This window comes from Haematobia irritans, chromosome 3 (assembly GCF_050003625.1).
Source record: "Haematobia irritans isolate KBUSLIRL chromosome 3, ASM5000362v1, whole genome shotgun sequence".
Taxonomy (NCBI): domain Eukaryota; kingdom Metazoa; phylum Arthropoda; class Insecta; order Diptera; family Muscidae; genus Haematobia; species Haematobia irritans.
The window spans coordinates 125,204,051-125,224,394 of NC_134399.1; the positions used below are offsets into that span (position 1 = coordinate 125,204,051).

Here is a 20,344-nt window from a genome sequence, read left to right on the forward strand (position 1 = left end):
GGATCCTCTAAGAGAAGCAAATTTCAGCCGATCCAGCTGAAATTTGGTACATGGTGTTAGTATATGGTCTCTAATGACCATGCAAAAAATGGTCCCCATCGGTCCATAATTATATATAGCCCCCATATAAACCGATCACCAGATTTGACCTCCGGAGCCCCTTGGAAGAGCAAAATTCATCCGATTCGTTTGAAATTCGGTATGTGATGTTAGTATATGGTATCCAACAACCATGCAGGAATTGGTTCATATCTGTGTATAATTATATATACCCCCCACATAAACCGATCCACAGATTTGACCTCCGGAACCCCTTGGAAGCGCAAAATTCATTCGATTCGGTTGAAATTTGGTATGTGATGTTAGTATATGGTATCCAACAACCATGCAGGAATTGGTTCATATCAGTGTATAATTATATATAGCCCCCATATAAACCGATGCCCAGATTTGACCTCCGGAGCCCCTTGGAAGAGCAAAATTCATCCGATTCGTTTGAAATTTGGTATGTGATGTTAGTATATGGTATCCAACAACCATGCAGGAATTGGTTCATATCTGTGTATAATTATATATAGCCCCCATATAAACCGATCCCCAGATTTGACCTCCAGAGCCCCTTGGAAGAGCAAAATTCATCCGAGTCGGTTGAAACCATGCAGGAATTGGTTCATATCAGTCCATAATTATATATAGCCCCCATATAAACCGATCCCCAGATTTGACCTCCGGTGCCTTTTGGAGAAGGAAAATTCATCCGATCTGGTTGAAATTTGGTACGTGATGTTAGTATATGGTATCCAACAACCATGCAAGAATTGGTTCATATCAGTGTATAATTATATATAGCCCCCATATAAGCCGATCACCAGATTTGACCTCCGGTGCCTTTTGGAGAAGCAAAATTCTTCCGATCTGGTTGAAATTTGGTACGTGTTGGTAGTATATAATATTTAACAACCATGCCAATAGTGGTCCATATCAGTCCATAATTATATATAGCCCCCATATAAACCCATCCCGAGATTTGGTTTTGGAGCCTTTTGGAGGAGCAAATTTCATCCGAGTCAGTTGAAATTTGGTACGTTGTCTAGTATCGATCCCCAATCACACAAAAAATTGGTCCATAACAAGTTCATAATTGTATATAGCCCCCATATAAGCGACCCCATATTTCAATTCTGGCTCTCTACCACGTATGGGCTAACTTTCAATTTAGAAAACGATGTTAAGAGTTTTAAGATACCACAACCCAAGTTCTTCGATTGTGGATGACAGTCTTTCGTAGAAGTTTCTAAGCAATCCATGGTGGAGGGTACATAAGATTCGGCCTGGCCGAACTTACGGCCGTATATACTTGTTCTTTACAAAATTCTTCCAAATGGATGGAACTAAAACGACTCCAGAGTAAAATACGAGTAACTTAATAAGAACGAAAGATTTGCAAAAATTTTAAGTAAAAAAATTTTATTTTTTGAAAAATCAGATACATATTCCATTCCTACACCCAGAGAAGGAATATGATCACTCCAAATATGTTTTAAGAGCAAAATGTTTTGTTTTTGTTTTTTGACGGCGAACATGGAACTTTTTTGCCGCAACCATGTTATTTTCTTGAAAATTATGAGTCTGATTTCAGTGACCACGTATAGCGAGAAAACAACATTTTTGCGACAAAAATATTCCATGTTCAACGTTCAAAAATAACGTTTTGCTCTTGAAACATGTTTGTGGTGATCATATTCCTTCTCAGCGTGTGGTTTGCTATATTATAACAATTAAAAAAAACTCTCATAAGTGAACGCTTCCCAAATGTGGACAAAAAATGAGGCTATCATGGTTTTCGACTTCTGAAAGGTTTCACTGTACCATATATATTAAAATTCTCCAACAATTTCCTTACCTTATAGCGTGACATCTTGCCAACTTTTCGTTGCTTTACGACCGGCATTTGTAAAGATTTGATATATTGGATATGCGAAGATAGACTTTTGGGAAAAAACTGTTGGTATTTCAGCAATTGGTGTGAGATATTTAAATAAATATGACAGTTATATGGGAAAAGTAATATTGTTTCGTATTTTCATTTTTCCTAGATTTTCTTTTTCCGGGTTTCTTGAGCTTACATTTACTCTTTTATTTGAATATGATGTTTTCAACTTACTCGCAATAAAATAATGCAACTTTTACATCTTGGTTCAATTCATTTTTTACTCTCTATTATTATTGTGGAGAGTTCTTGTTTTCATTATATTTTCTTTGTTGTTTGTTTTTTTTTCTCTCCTTTTTTTGTATGTTTATTTTACTTGTTTTTATTTTCTATATTATTGTAATTTGATTTGTAATTGGTTTTTGTTGTTTTACGACTTTGCTAACATCAATGCGACAGACAAAAAACAGAGAGCAACCGTTTATGGAGACTTGTCATCACTCATACTTCACACACACACACACAAACACGCTCACATCATAGGTCTAGCGGATATTTTAGCCGTAGTCTCTGACTAGGCAATGAGAACGAAGAAGAAGGATGATTTAAAAGTTGAAGAAATTTACCGCCGCTATGAAATGCCTCTTTATCATCATTGTAGTTGTAGTCGTTATTATCCTAAAGACACTGACAAGTGGTCTAAGTTCTAAACAAAAAGTCTATCTGTGTTAAAACTCTCACTAAGTGAGATAAGACTTAATGATGTTGCTGTTGTTACTGATAGGAATAACAGTGTTGCCACAATGATGATAATACTATTGGTGTTGTTGATGTTGATGGTGTTCGTGATAACGACAGTGATGTCAATGTTGTTGCTTTTAATATTGATGCTAATCGCAATGTTGTTATAGTTGTGGGTTATGCGCTTGATGTTGATATGCTACTCTACTGCATATATGCAATATCTCACTAATACTCATTCACATTCATACATACACAGTCATGCGGCGAAAAACAAACACAAAACACAATGACTTGATTGAAAACGTATGCGAATAACGGCGCCGGGAGAAGTTCAATTACTTTTTTTGGTGTGTTCTGTTTGAGATTTTTGCTTTTGCAAAACTAACACAACGTGGTATTGCGTGGATGGTTTTGGTGGAATAAAATACAACACTAACACACCACAAACCTCAGCGGAGCGTGGCAATAAACTGAAAAAATCTCGCAAAATATCTTTTTACTATCGATAAATGGATGCATGAATAGATGAAGAATGTTTTGCAGTTGTTCTTGTTGTTGTTGTTGCTTTCATTTCGTTGGTATTGCCGCTGCCTGAGGAGTAGTAGCGTAGTACACTTCGCCGTTGTTGTTGTTGCTGTTTTTTTTTTTTTTTTTGACATCGACTACTACTCGTCGTCGTTATCACAATGTGTTGGTTGGCCTAGGGAAGGCAGGCGTAATACCACGAGGCAGGCAGCACCAGGCTGACACTGCCACACTGAGTTCTTCTGATGCATTGCCGAATGCCTTGTTGGGGCCCATAATGGTGGTGGTGCACATGCTTGAGGAGGTGGTAATGGTGTAGATGGAGTGCACACAACGTGAATTGCAGTCCAATACACAAATGGAACAGCAGCAACAAAAACTACATAAAAGGTATATCTGTAGCTTTGTTCTGGATCCATGTAGGCAAAGTCTCTTTATTTGTCAAGGCCTTTTTAAAATGCTGACTTATTTTTCCAACAAGGACATCAACATATTCCTCCGGTATGGTGGATGGGACTACAGTTCGTAACAGAAATTGGCCAATTTTACAATGGAGATGCGGGAGAGGTGTGGGCCGGTGCTTTAAAATTGGGTTTACTTTGAATATTCAAATAATTGGAGTAAATAACCATATACCCAAAAAAAAAGCGAACCCACCATGATAGAAAATGTGGCGATATTTTACAAAAATGTTAACAAAAATATTTTACTAATTTCAATATGATACAACTAAGGGTAGGGTCACTAGTCACTAGGCAAATATTTGCCCAAATCAAACTTTTGGGTATAAAACTTGAGTATAAAACTTTCTTCAAAAAAAAAAAAAAAATACAAAATTTTCTATACGAAAACAAAATTTGACAAATTTTTCTATAGAAATAAAATTTTACGAAAATTTTCTACAGAAATACAATTTTGACAAAATTTTCTATAGAAATAAAATTTTAGGAAAATTTTCTATAGAAATAAAATTTTGGCAAATTTTTCTATAGAAATAAAATTTTAGCAAAATTTTCTTTGGAATAAAATGTTGACAAAATTTTCTATAGAAATAAAATTTTGACAAATTTTTCTATAGAAATAAAATTTTGAAAAAATTTTCTATAGAAATAAAATTTTAACAACATTTTCTATGGAAATAAAATTTTGACAAAATTTTCTATAGAAATTAAATTTTGACAAAATTTTTTATAGAAATAACATTTTGACAAAATTTTCTATAGAAATAAAAATTTGACAAAATTTTCTATAGAAATAAAATTTTGACAAAATTTTCTATAGAAATAAAATTTTGACAAAATTTTCTATAAAAATAACATTTTGACAAAATTTTCTATAGAAACAAAATTTTGACAAAATTTTCTATAGAAATAAAATTTTGACAAAATTTTCTATAGAAATAAAATTTTGACAAAATTTTCGATAGAAATAAAATTTTGACAAAATTTTCGATAGAAATAAAATTTTGACAAAATTTTCTATAGAAATAAAATTTTGAAAAAATTTTCTATAGAAATAAAATTTTGACAAAATTTTCTATAGAAATAAAATTTTGACAAAATTTTCTATAGAAATAAAATTTTGACAAAATTTTCTATAGAAATTAAATTTTGACAAAATTTTTTATAGAAATAACATTTTGACAAAATTTTCTATAGAAATAAAATTTTGACAAAATTTTCTATAGAAATTAAATTTTGACAAAATTTTCTATAAAAATTAAATTTTGACAACATCTTCTATAGAAATAAAAATTTGACAAAATTTTCTATAGGAATAAATTTTTGACAAATTTTTCTAAAGAAATAAAACTTTGACAAAATTTTTTATAGAAATAAAATTTTGACAAAATTTTCAATAGAAATAAAATTTTGACAAAGTTTTCTATAGAAATAAAATTTTGACAAAATTTTCTATAGAAATAAAATTTTGACAAAATTTTCTACAGAAATAAAATTTTGACAACATTTTCTATAGAAATAAAACTTTGACAACATTTTCTATAGAAATTTTCTATAGTAATAAAATTTTGACCAGATTGTCCGTAGAAATAAAATTCTTACAAAATTTTCTATAGAAATAACATTTTGACAAATTTTCTATAGAAATACAATTTTGACAATGTTTTCTGTAGAAATACAATTTCGACAATATTTTCTGTAGAAGTAAAATTGTAGACAAAATTTTCTATAGAAGTTAATTAAAAAAAAAATTGCACGAGTGCCAACGTGAATTGGGTCCCAAAAATCTTCAAAAGAACGATATATCGTAATTTTTGGCAACACTGCCTGGGAGAGCAAACTTGAACAACAACAACACTTATGAGTGAGCTTGAAATCACGCTCAGGAAAGTCATAACAGCTTAAGCGATTAAAAAGTAAATCACATAAATATTGTTGAGTAGACGTATGTTAATAATAATTTAATCTGTACAAATATTATAATTCCAACTTCTCGGAGTACAAAAGTCGGTGTTTTAATGCGATCTCTTTTCAAAAAGGCCTACGGAGAGGCCTCAACTTCCTCCTTTCCCCCTTCTAAACTGTGAAGTTTGATTCTGTTGTAATAGTTGAAAGTAACAGTAGTAGACTAAGCCGAGCCATCATCGGCCATTCCATTCAGCAACTTGATGATGGCTCTGGTAACCCCACTGGTAAATACGAAGTACTTCTGCCATACGACACACGTTTATGGTGGTTGGAAGGATACGTAAATATGCTCAATGGCTGTTGTTTTAGTTGGTTGCACTTGTTGTTGCATTTGCAATTCCTAGTAAGCCGACGATATAGTTGTCGTTGTTGTATTTAGGTTCTCCAGAGAGATTGTGTTGTCGTCTAATATTGTATATGGATGCAAGCGCATCTCCAACAATAACATAACACAACAAAAACAACATTTACAAACCGATGCATATTCTTAGCCAAAATACCCAACCAACGAGTGTGAGCTGTTGCTGCCTGGTATTTGGTATTTGTTGGAAATGAGACGAGACGTCAATATAACATAGGAACTAATGTTCCCCCTGTTTCCCCAACACCCAAACAAAGAGAAAGGTCAAAAGAAGAAAGTTGGTACCTATTAGTTGGTTGTTAGTTCGTTTCTTATTTTGGTGCATTTCTCTCACCATTTAGGCAAAAGGGCTCGAAAATCGGTTTGTATGTATATGTGAGTATTGCAGTGATGTGTATAGGAGAAGTTTTTTTTTTTTCGGCGTTGATTCGCAACAAAAGTTTGCCGGATTTCCTACTTGCATTGTACTGAATTTTAATAAAACAGAGCTTTGAAGTGCAACGAATTGAGGATGTTGTACTGCTAACGAATGTCAATCAACTTAAGGTTGGTTAAGGGGATGCTGTGAGAGTAGGTCCCCCGTTAAAGAGTTGAAATGTAAAAGCCCGTGAAACGTTCAAAAGAAAATTAAACAAAATTTCTTAAATAAAAATAAATTTCCTATAGAAAGTACATTTCGACGAAATTTTCTTTTCTTTAGAAAATAAATTTCTTATATAAATTTAATTTCGGCGAAATTTCCTATAGAAAGTAATTTTCAACGAAATTTCCTATAGATAGTAAATATCGACAAAATTTCGTATAGAGAGTAAATTTGTACAAAATGTCCTTTGGGAAGTGAATTTCGACGAAATTTCCAATAGAAATTAAAGTAAATTTCGACGAAATTTTCTATAGAAAATAAATTTCTTATATAAAGTTAATTTCGGCAAAATTTCCTATAGAAAGTAAATTTCGACAAAATTTCCTATAGAAAGGAAACTCTCTCTTACTCGACGAAATTCCCTATAGAAAATAAATTTCGACGAAATTTCCTAAAGCCAGTAAAAAAATTTCTTAGAGAAAGAAAATTTCGACAAAATTTCTTGTAGAAAGTAAATTTCGACAAACTTTTCTGTAAAAAGTAGATTTCGACACAATTTCCTATAGGCAGTAAATTTCGACGAAATTTGATATAGAAAGTAAATTTCGACAAAATTTTTTATAGTGCGTGAATTTCAACAAAATTTCCAAAAGGCAGTAAATTTCGACGAAATTTCCTATAGACATTAAATTTTGACGTAATTTCCTATAGCAATTTCGTAAATAAAGTAAATTTCGACAAATTTTCTTTAGAGCGTAAATTTCAACAAAACTTCCTAAAGCCAGTAAATTTCGACAAAATTTCCTATAGGGAGGACATTTCAACAAAATTTCCTATAGAGTAAATTTTGACGAAATTTCCTATAGAAAGTAAATTTCGGCGAAATTTCCTATAGAAAGTAAATTTTGAATGGTATATTTCGAAATTTTTTATATTTCGAAAATTCATATAGAAAGTAAATTTCGACAATCTTTTCCGTAAAAAGTAGATTTCGACGAAATTTCCTATAGGCAGTAAATTTCGACGAAATTTCCTATAGAAAGTAAATTTCAACGAAATTTCCTATAGAATGTAAATTTCGACAACATTTTCTATAGGGCATGAATCTCAACAAAATTTCCTAAAGGCAGTAAATTTCGACGAAATTTCCTATAGAAATTAAATTTTGACGTAATTTCCTATAGAAAGTAAATTTCGACGAACTTTTCAATATAAAGTAAATTTCGATGAAATTTCCTATAGAAAGTAAATTTCACAAAATTTTCTTTGGAAAGTAAATTTCGGCGAAATTTCCTATAGAAAGTAAATTTTGAATGGTATATTTCGAAATTTTTTATATTTCGAAAACTCATACAGAAAGTAAATTTCGACAATCTTTTCTGTAAAAAGTAGATTTCGACACAATTTCCTATAGGCAGTAAATTTCGACGAAATTTCCTATAGAAAGTAAATTTCAACGAAATTTCCTATAGAAAGTAAATTTCGACATTTTCTATAGGGTATGAATTTCAACAAAATTTCCTAAAGGCAGTAAATTTTGACGAAATTTCCTATAGAAAGAAAATTTCGACGAAATTTCCTATAGAAAGTAAATTTCACAAAATTTTCTTTAGAAAGTAAATTTCGGCGAAATTTCCTATGGAAAGTAAATTTGAATGGTATATTTCGAAATTTTTTATATTTCGAAAATTCATACAGAAAGTAAATTTCGACAATCTTTTCTGTAAAAAGTAGATTTCGACACAATTTCCTATAGGCAGTAAATTTCGACGAAATTTCCTATAGAAAGTAAATTGCAACCAAATTTCCTATACAAACTAATTTTCAACGAAATTTCATATAGAAAGTAAATTTCAACGAAATTTCTTATAGGCAACAAATTTCGACGAAATTTCCTATAGAACGTAAATTTCGACGAAATTTGCTATAGAAAGTAAATTTCGACAACATTTTCTATAGGGCATGAATTTCAACAAAATTTCCTAAAGGCAGTAAATTTCGACGAACTTTCCTATAGAAATTAAATTTTGACGTAATTTCCTATAGAAAGTAAATTTCGACGAAATTTTCAATATAAAGTAAATTTCGATGAAATTTCCTATAGAAAGTACATTTCGACGAAATTTCGTAACTAAAGTAAATTTCGACAAAATTTCCTATAGAAAGTAAATGTCGACAAAATTTTCTATGGAGCGTAAATTTCAACAAAATTTCCTATAGAATATAACTTTCGACGAAATTTCCTATGGAAAGTAAATTTCACAAAATTTTCTTTAGAAAGTAAATTTCGACGAAATTTCCTATAGGGAGTATATTTCGACAAAATTTCCTATAGGGAGTAAATTTTGACGAAATTTCCTAAAGGGACTAAATTTCGACGAAATTTCTTATAGAAAGTAAATTTCGACGAAATTCCATACAGAGAGTAAATTTCGACGAAATTTGCTATAGAAAGTAAATTTCGACAACATTTTCTATAGGCCATGAATTTCAACAAAATTTCCTAAAGGCAGTAAATTTCGACGAACTTTCCTATAGAAATTAAATTTTGACGTAATTTCCTATAGAAAGTAAATTTCGACGAAATTTTCAATATAAAGTAAATTTCGATGAAATTTCCTATAGAAAGTTAATTTCGACGAAATTTCGTCAATAAAGTAAATTTCGACAAAATTTTCTATAGAGCGTAAATTTCAACAAAATTTCCTAAAGCCAGTAAATTTCAACAAAATTTCCTATAGGGAGGACATTTCAACGAAATTTTCTATAGAGTAAATTTTGATGAAATTTCCTATAGAAAGAAAATTTCGACGTAATTTCCTATAGAAAGTAAAATACAACGAAATATCCTATAGAAAATAACTTTCGACGAAATTTCCTATAGAAAGTAAATTTCGACGAAATTTCCTATAGAAAGTAAATTTCGACGAAATTTCCTATAGAAAGTAAATTTCGACGAAATTTCCTATAGAAAGTAAATTTCGACGAAATTTCCTATAAAAAGTAAATTTCAACGAAATTTTAGACGAAAACTTGTGGCTAATTTTTTTATCCTATGAGGGCAATAAATGAAAGCATCATCTCAGGGGTGAGAACAGAGCACTTAGCATCCATCGTTGCTAAAGTATTGTTCATTATTACAACCCATCCGGAGAACGAAAGGGTGTATTAATGTGCTTATGTCGACAGGATGGCGCATTCGTCAAGAGGAGAAACCGCGAGCCTTAGTATCAACGCATTCCCTACAGTATGGGAACACAACAGCAGCGCAATCATACATAACCAACGTACAGGAGTCATACATCTAAACTCTTTAAACTTTAGGCATATGGCATTAGTAGGTCCTTTTCTTTCATCCACGCAAAACATATTAGCAACAACAAGAACGTAAGAAGGAAAATGCAACAATAACTATCAGAAGCGTTTAGTCTGGCAATGACAAATACTTGAAATTTGCATTGTCAAACAAAAGCACAGCCATCTACAATTTTTCCTATAGAAAAATCATCACAAAGTACATTTAGTAGGAAATTACCTTAACTATTTATTAATGGAAAATAATATCTCAGTTTGCTTTTTATTTTCAATAGGAAATTTCATCAAATTCTACTTTCTAAAGGAAATTTCGTCGAAATGTTCGTTCTATAGGAAATTTTCTCCAAAGTTTCGTTTTAAAGGAAATTTCATCCATAATTACTTTGTATAGAAAATTTTGTCGAAATTTACTTTCTATAGGAAATTTCGTCGATATATTTTCTATAGGACATTTCGCCGAAATTTTCCATCTAAAGGAAAGTGCATCGATATTTATTTTCTATAGGAAATTTGGTCGAAATTTACTATCTAGAAGAAATTTCATCCATATTTTTTTTTCATAGGAAAATTTTTTCGAAATGTTCATTCTATAGGAAATTTCGTCGAAATATTCGTTCTATAGGAAATTTTCGTTCTATAAGAAATTTTGTCGAAATTTACTTGCTATAGGAAATTTCCCCGAAATTTACTTTCTATAGGAAATTTCGCCGAAATTTACTTTCCAAAGGAAATTCCTTCGAAATTTACTTCCTTATAGGAAGTCATGTAGAAATTTTGTTTCTATCGGAAATTTCGTTGAAATTTACTATCTATAGGAAATTTCGTCAAAATTTACTTTCGATAGGAAATTTTCTTCAAACTTTCTTTCAATAGGAAATTTTCTCGATATTTACTTCTAAAAAAAAATTTTAAGAAATTTCAACTTCTTTAGGAAAATTTGACGAAATTTACTTTCTAACGGATATTCCGTCTAAATTTACCGTCTATGGGAAATTACGTCAAAATTTACTTTCTATATTAAATTTTGTCGAAATTTACTTTCTAAAGAAAATTTTGTGAAATTTACTTTCTATAGGAAATTTTACTTTCCATAGGAAATTCCGTCAAAATTTACTTTCTATAGGAAATTTCATCGAAATGTAGGAAATTTCAAAAAAATTTACTTTTTGTAGGAAATTTTGCCGAAATTTACTTTCTTATAGGAAATCATGTCGAAATTTTCATTTTATAGGAAATTTCGTGGATATTTTTGTTCTCTAGGAAATTTCGTTGGCATTTTCGTTCTATAGGAAATTTTGTTGAAATTTGCTTTCTGTAGCAAATTTTGTCGAAATTTACTTTCTATAGCAAATTTCGTCGAAATTTTCTTTCTATAGGAAATTTCGTCGAAATTTACTTTCTATAGAAAATTTCGTCGAAATTTACTATCTATAGGAAATCTCTATTGGAAATTATATTTCCATAGGATATTGTATCAAAATTTACTTTCCATAGGAAATTTCGTCAAAATTTTATTTCTATATGAAATTTCATGGAAATGTACTATCGATAGGAAATTTCGTTGAAATTTACTTTCTATAACAAATTTTGTCGAAAATTTCTTTCTATAGCAAATTTCGGCGAAATTTTCTTTCTATAGCAAATTTACTATCTATAGGAAATTTCGTCGAAATTTACTTTCTACAGAAACTATAGGAAAACTCTATTGGAAATTATCTTTCCATAGGATATTATGTCAAAATTTACTTTCCATAGGAAATTTCGGCAAAAAATTATTTCTATATGAAATTTCGTTGAAATTTACTATCTATAGGAAATTTCGTCGAAATTTACTATCTATAGGAAATCTCGTTGAAATTTACTTTCTATAAGAAATTTCGTCGAAATTTTGTTTCTATAGGAAATTTCGTCGAAATTTTCGTTCTATAGGGAATTTTGTCGAAATTTTCGTTCTATAGGAAATTTTTTCGAAATTTTCTTTCGATAGGAAATGTTGTCGAATTTTACTTTCTTACATGATATCATGTCGAAATTTTCTTTTTATAGGAAAATTCGTAGAAATTCACTTTCTATAGGAAATTTCCTTGAAGTTTTCTTTCTATAGGAAATTTCGTTGCAATTCACTTTCTATAGGAAATTTCGTCGAAATTGGATTCTTATAGGACATTTTGAGCAAATATACTTTCTATATGAAATTTTGCAAATTTCGTGGAAATTTACTTTCTAGTGCAAAATTTTGAAATGGTGAAAATGGTGTGGAGAATTATTTTCTTTCAGAAATTTCGTGGAAATTTATTTTGTTTGGGAAATTTCGTCGAAATTGAAATTATGAAAGATGCTAAGAATGTTTTGTTATGTCTGTCAGACAAATCAAATTAAAAATTTTGTGGCACTCAAGCTATTCCAAAATACTCTAACAAATATAACAATCGCCCTCGTTTTTCATACCCACCACCATAGAATGATGTCGGGGGTATAATAAGTTTGTCATTCCGTTTGTAACACATCGAAATATCGATTTCCGACTATATAAAGTATATATATTCTTCATCAGGGAGAAATTCTAAGACGATATAACGATGTCTGTCTGTCCGTCTGTCTGTCTGTTGTAATCACGCTACAGTCTTCAATAATGAAGTAATCGTGATGAAATTTTGCACAAACTCGTCTTTTGTCTGCAGGCAGGTCAAGTTCGAAGATAGGCTATATCGGTCCAGGTTTTGATATAGTCCCCATATAGACCGATCTCCCGATTTTACTTCTTGGGCTTATAGAAACTGCAGTTTTTAAATGGTGAGTATCGGTCCATATTTTAATATAGCCCCCATAAGAACGATCTCCCGATTTAACTCCTTGGGTTTCTAGAAACCGTAGTTTTTATCTGATTTGCCTGAAATTGTAAATATTCTGGTATTTTAGGTCCACAAAAACGTGTATCGGATTAAGTTTTTATCGGTCCATTTGGTAATGCCTCCATATAGACGACTTCACTTCTTGAGGGTGTAGAAGGCGCACTGATCATGAAAATTGCTTGAAACTTAATGTAAAATTTCCAGATTTTACTTCTACAGATTTAAGATTTCAAATCAAGACGTTATATTATAATTTTCTTGCACACTTACAAGAGAAGTTAATGATTCCTCTAAAACTCAAACAAAAATGGTTCTTATAAATCCAAAATCTGATATAGTACTCATAGGTGAAATCTTTAAATTTATCTTCGGGAAGTGTCCTCAAGTCCTCAAGCCCTCCTGAAATTTCAAAGGAAACCCTAATATTTGGTTCATGGTGGTGGGTATTTAAGATTCGGCCCGGCCGAACTTAGTGCTGTATATACTTGTTTTTTTATTCATCCACCTAATTTTCATTTATAATACTTTGTTTTTGTTTCAGAAAAAAATTTTACCTATTTTCCTATAAATTGAAACAAAATTTACACCAATTATTCGTAATGGCACCCTCTCATCACGTTCTTAAATTTATTTCCCGTTCAGTGTAGCAAAAACGCCAGACACATGGATAGATAAATCTCCCACAGCAAATTGTAGAGAATTGGGTTAATTTTATGTACTCCATGACACACTCATGTTTGGTAACTCGTATACGATTCCACGAAGATAGACCATTCGGCAGTCTAGTCTCTCGGTTTGATGGTTGCCCTTCTATGCAATATTCAGAATTCTGCAACGAGTGTAACAACCAGTCTGTCATTGGTTTACCTTGGCCCTGTCCCTTATTTCCAGAATTTTTGCTGCTCTAAGTTGGCATCAAGTCGACGCCTCCGTCTGCCTTCTTGGTTTTTTTCACATCGTCTATTTTATGCAACCATTTTACTATCGCAAATTCCTCTTTCATCATTCGTTTGTGGGCTATAATGTAATGCAGTTGGGTTTTGTGTTCTTCCGCAATGTCCATATACCATATACTCGTTGCTAGAACATTGGTGTAGTTCCACTACTTTGTGTGTTTCCTGAGGTTTGTTTTATGTCAATCAAAATTCCTTTTTCAAATTTGCCCAATGCATGCAGTGCTAAGAGGGAAAAGTTAATTGCGCATGTATTCATATCAGTTCTCCTGGGCTCCACTCCTCAATGGGAGAGCTAACTGGGACTTGTACACTTGATTCAATTTCGTGTCGCTATTAGTTCCCTTGCTGCCTACTACACTGTTTGGAAGAGTTTGCAAAGACAAGACAAGAAAAAACATTCGCATCATCAATGCATGTTTATGTACCCCATAATCTGTTCATAACTCAAGTAGTTCAGAAAAAGCCATTTTCAAGAGACTGCATTTGATTTGATTCTGAATATTGTTCCCAAATTGGGATGCTATTGCCCCCAATTATCCCCGAATTAAATAATAATTTCGCACAAAAATTTTTAAGAAATGTTTGAAAATTTTTTTATGAAAAAAATGCCAGAATAAGCAGAATATCTTAGCTTAGATTTGGTATAGAGGCAGCTATTTCTTTCTAGGATCACTTAGACTATACAGTCCATTGTGACACTCTGAATGTCACCAGACTTACTGGGAGTGGATAAACCCACGGCGTTTTGGCGTTTGTGTCGAACCCATATGTCTTTGTATGCAAGGCGGGCATGCTAACCATATTTCCTTCCTTCCTTCCATATTTTTGGCCAAATTTGTCATAAATTTAAAATATTAATATGCCATCATGACATTTGGGAAATACATTTTTCAAAAAAAAATGTTCTCATCTGTTTCATTGATGCCTCAATGCCACAAAATAATTTGGCATTGATGTGGGACGGGTGATGTGAGCCGTTGTGTTATCATGATAAAAAAGAGAAATGTTTTTATTCAGTAATAAATTTATCATTCTTCAGATAGCAGATTTGAATCCCGTTTGTGATTACCTTTCCGAAGCTCGTTTACCGATTACAATCCAGTATTTTCATTTTTGTTGTCTAAGGCGTGTATCACCATCGATTGTCAAAAAATCATACGGAAACTCCCACGTATTCCTTTTAAACAGAGTCAAAAACAGCTATGAAATGATGGATCTTTTAAAATTCCTGTCGTCTTAGCTATCTCACGCACTTTCCATTGGACTTTTGTGAACCCATCTTGCCCTCAAATAAAATTTGAGTGACTGGACGTTTAAAACATATATTTCTGAGATCAAATTTGAACCCGATCCATTGTCGTTTAGAGTATAAAATTTAATAAAGTATTGCAGGGTGTTTGTACTTACCCTTGCTCCAATAAAACGTGCTTCCAGCAGCTCCTGCTTGCGAGGGTCCAATGCAGGCTGAAAATGATCCATTATGGGGTAACGATGCTATAGAATATATTTCACTAATAAAGAAAATCAGCAGGTTGTCCAATTACTCTTTTTAGTTTCGTAAAATTATATTTTTTCACAAAATTTAAATATACGTTACTATTTATCTTTGTTGTCTACTACCAATTAAACATGTACCATATGGCAACACTGACACCTGTAGCATGCGTCAAGGGGGGGATAATATTTTGCAAAAATTTTTAATTTGATTTATTCTTCATTTCAGTTCAGTTCAAAAGTCTGGTAACACTTTTGCACTTCTCTCTCATATGCATATGTCAGTTGCAAAATGTAAACAAATCGGCATTTTATTCTCTTAATATAAAAGACACGTAGACCTTATAATACATAGATGAGCCATGGGTGTCAAACTATGTTTGACAGTTCCGAAGATTAAGAACATAGACCTTATAATACATAGATGAGCCAAGGGTGTCAAACTATGTTTGACAGTTCCGAACATAGACCTTATAATACATAGATGATCCATGTGTGTCAAACTATGTTTGACAGTTCCGAAGATTAAGAATAAACGAGAAAAATAAGAGCACGCTTACAATCTCTTTCGTTTTCCTTTTTGTAGTTTGTCAATTTTACACAAAATAAGAACGTTTATGGTGCAACAGATGATTTATAAATAAATTAATATATTAAAAGTTGATATTTGAACAAAAAATTGTGCCAAACCCGCGAAAATACGAAATTTAATTTTGAGCAGCATTGCTCTTTACCAACAACACAAAAGCAAATGCACGATAATAATGTTTGGGACTGACTCTTTACGAAAAAATCAAAATGAAATGTCAGAAAATTAATTTTTGGAACTGACACATTTTTTGTTAAAGAGAATAGTGGATCATCTATGTATTATAAGGTCTATGGGCTCATCTATGTATTACAAGGACTATGATTCTTACAGCCTATTTCTGCTATCCGAATTCTAGTCTTCGTTCGCATACAAAACGAAAAACAGCTGATTTTGGTTTCTCTAAGGGATATCTAAACGAAAATCGAAACGAAAGTCAATGCGAACGAAGACGTAACGTAAGCTCTAAAATTGGGTTTCTCTAACTCGATCCGTTCGCATTTTGACGAACTGAAATGTCAAAACCACTCACTTGGTAAAGACCTTTCGTTTTGTGGAAAAAGGCATTTATAAATAGGAAAAACTTAATAATTGATAAATTTATTAAAGCTTTTATTGTAAATATGTGATAAAAGTTAATTATAGCGATCTATTTTTTCTTTATAACCGCCATAGAGACCGTTTAAGGGAAAGTCTAACACGAGCAAACACATACATTTCGAATGAAACACTCATTAAAAGGACAACTGAACTGTAATTATTGTAGAAATATGGAAATACAAATCCTTATCTCTCTACACGGGCTAATTTGTTAAAAAAAATTATTGAGCTAAACCAAATATCAAAAGCGGGAAATGTTTGCCAAATGAACGGCGATGCCAGATTGAATTTTATGGAAAATTATTTTTAAAATGTATGGGACTTTTTCAGGAAATTGAAATAATTGAGATCTGGTAATGCTAGCATTTGACAGTAACGTAAGCCATGCGAACGAACGAAAGGAAGTTAGAGAAACCCAAATCTAGACGAAAGTGAGTGACTGCCGTTCGTTCGCAATTGCTTTCGTTCGGATATCAGAAATAGGCTGTTAATCTTCGGAACTGTCAAACATAGTTTGACACCCATGGCCCATCTATGTATTATAAGGTCTATGCATATGTCAGTTGAAAAATGTAAACAAATCGGCATTTTATTCTCTTAATATACAGCACACACATACACACTTTCTCTCACTCTTTTACGCACTTGTCAAAAACACGCGACCTTCTCTTTCGATTTGTTTTTTTTTTCTAATTTGAATCAACACATATTCTGATTGCTTTTACCAACACTTCCAAATTGGCATAGAAGCACCGCAACAACACATCCCTTTTATTGTCGGCACAATTATGATTATTGTTGTTGTTGTTGTGCCATTATGATGCTATAGTGTGGGCATACGTTAAGGGCACTTGGTGTCTTTTATTGTAATTTATTTTTGCACTATTTTACAAATCATGGACTGCTTCAATTTGTCGTTTCCTTTTGCATTACATTACACCCGCATTGGCATTTTCAGTTTCACTTTTGCTCTTTGCGTTTATTTTCGCGACGTCTATTTGTTGATTGTCTCTAACATTGCTTTTCGGCATTCGTCTATTGAATTTATTTCTCACTATTTGGCATATACTATGCCTTGCGTTTCGGAATGTTTTTTTATTAAATTGATTTAGATTTAATTGTACAATATTTTGTTTACTTTCGCACTTTACTTTGCCCAAAGACAAACATCATAATTAAGCGATATTAATTAAAGTTCTCTCGAAAATTTGACAATCCATAGTCAGGCGTGCAAGTGGCCACATTGCTATAAAAAAAGCTTAGCTTCATTAGGGTTGCCAATAGCAATAAATACCTTATTGACATTTAAATAATAGTAGTGTTTTTATACAAAACTAAAAATTATTCTTATAAATAAAATGTTGTTGATCAGCGTTGTACTACGTTCACACTAGGGTCGAAATCTTGCTTTTTCGGGATTTGCATTCGTATAAAAGCGAGATTTTAACTGATAAAAATTTTCCTTAGGCATGTCATCAGTGCAGGTTTTAGGAATAGGCCAAACTAGAGGTGTGCGCGGGACTGAAATTTCACTCACACTCACGCACATTCACGAAGCAAAATATTTATTCACGCACGATACGTGTGGTAGTCAATCCCACTAAAGGTGGAATTACATACCATGCGGTCATGCGTGCGTACGTTGTATTCGAATGCGTTGACGAATACGATTCTTCAATTGAGTTACACAGCATGCGTCGGAGCACCAATGAATTTGCTGTTTACATTCCTTGCCTCTGCGCTTTTTGTTATGTTTTTGTATTCCACGCACGTTTTATAGCATAGGACTTTATGTATTTTAACTTCAATCAATAATTTCTCGTCCATATTTTAAATTGTTTTTACTTTCTTGATTTGTTTACATGTTGTCAACCCACCCGACGCATTGTAAAGTTAAAAGTTCAGGTAGAATTACATACCATGCGTTCAATGCGTACAATGCGTGCGATGATTGAAGAGTTGAAATTTCTCTTTGAAATCAAAAGCTCGAAAAGTCTGCCGCAAACAGAAAAAAATCAACCCTTCCATCAACACACGGATTGACGCATGGTGTGTAATTCAACCTTTCGTCAACTTTATGCGTCATATGCATACGTTACTTTTGTCGTGTAACTCAAATAATTGTAGTTCCAACATTTTAACTTTTTTTGACAATAGCATATAACGTACGCACGCATGACCGCATGGTATGCAATTCCACCTTAACGCATATTCACGAAATGAAAACAAGTACTCATGCACGCTCACGCACAAACTACTTTTAAAGACTCACCTTCACACACGATTCACGACAATTCACGTGATTCACGACAAATTCACGAGACTTACGATACTTTCCAAAGGAAATCAGCAAAGGTAACAAAATTCAAAAATAGAATACAGTTCGAGAGCTAAATTAATTTCAGTTAACATACTAGTGTGAATTAAATCTTGATTATTTTCATGGAAGCCACCGTGGTGCAATGGTTAGCATGCCCGCCTTGCATACACAAGGTCATGGGTTCGATTCCTGCTTCGACCGAACACCAAAAAGTTTTTCAGCGGTGGATTATCCCACCTCAGTAATGCTGGTGACATTTCTGAGGGTTTCAGAACCCACTTCCCTAAGTGGTTTCACTGCAATGTGGAACGCCGTTCGGACTCGGCTATAAAAAGGAGGTCCCATGTCATTGAGCTTAACATGTCATGTCCCATGTCATTGAGCTTAACGGGCAGCACTCAGTGATAAAAGAGAAGTTCACCAATGTGGTATCACAATGGACTGAATAGACTAAGTGAGCCTATCAGGCTGCCACCTAACCTAACCTAACCTAACCTTCGTGAGCGCGATTTTATTTCTCACGCACGCTCTCGCACGACATATTTATTTTAGTCCCATTCACGCACATTCACGGGAGTTGCTTTGGATTTTCTTCACGACTCACGTGATTCACGCGTGTCACGAGAATTTCGTGTCACGCGCACACCTCTAGGCCAAACACAAATCAATTTCCCAATATTTCTTACCAATATATTTAAATCCTTTTGTACTGACTTACACGACCCCTTTTAAGGCATTTGCCATTTATTAATTTAACCTACAGTTATACTCCCAACCTCTAATCCATCAAAATAAAAACAAATCGACTTTTGTCTATATTTTATTATTTCAAATGATCGATTTCATTCTCACCACTCATATAGCTTACGCACTTGTTCCTCTTCGAATGGTGTATAGTCTTTCTTAATTCGAAAAAATTTTCGAATTTCTCCACGTTGTTTACCCCTTATGAGATTCGCCATAGTTTTGCATAATGTATCAAAAAGACCTTTGATGTCCAAATAATTTGCAGCTACAATCAATTCAAATAAGGTATATTGATCAACGTTAAGAAATTCCAAATCCCATGGTGAAATATCATCTGTACGCAGTTCTCCGCTCTCATTAGCCTCTGATGGTTCAGGATCGTCTTTATGATATTTGGCCCAATCTAAAATTTTGCGAAATACTCTCCCATTGACTTTAGGAAGATCTATGATTTGACTATCTATATTTGTAATTCCACAATCTATCAAACGATTTTGAATAGTTCCAGAACATTTCAATATTTCCACATCGATGTCAAAAATTTCATCATCGGATGTCTTCAATTTAATGTTGGGCATTTTATCTGGGAACTTTTGTTTAAGACTACATTTAAGAGCAAAAATATCGACTATTCATTATTTAAATTTTATGTTTTTATTTAGAAAATGATAGAGGTTGTGGTTATTAGAAATATTTTTACTCTGCATTATGGCTGTGGTATAGGATCCCAGTGGGGAATTTGTCATCTCTACAACACAAGGCCCTCGTCACTCATTCACAAATATATATATATCAAAATTTTATTTCTATGGATAATTTTGTCAAAATTTTATTTCTATAGAAAATATTCTCAAAATCTTATTTCTATAGAAATTTTTGCAAAATTTTATTTCTATAGA

At 32.4% G+C, this 20,344-nt stretch overlaps 1 protein-coding gene and 1 pseudogene across 1 annotated transcript in view; both read right to left on the bottom strand.

Annotated features, from left to right (window-relative positions):
• The window catches only part of Tlk (Tousled-like kinase), a 493,920-nt gene extending 478,413 nt beyond the window's left edge, over positions 1–15,507 (bottom strand). Inside the window, exon 1 of the mRNA XM_075299460.1 lies at positions 15,103–15,507. Within this exon, the coding sequence (XP_075155575.1) occupies positions 15,103–15,174 (72 nt within the window). The 5' untranslated portion in view covers positions 15,175–15,507. The remainder of the gene's footprint in view (positions 1–15,102) is intronic.
• Positions 15,508–19,505: 3,998 nt separating this feature from the next.
• LOC142229162 (S-phase kinase-associated protein 1 pseudogene) lies at positions 19,506–20,126 on the bottom strand (annotated as a pseudogene).
• Between the last annotated feature and the right edge of the window lie 218 nt (positions 20,127–20,344).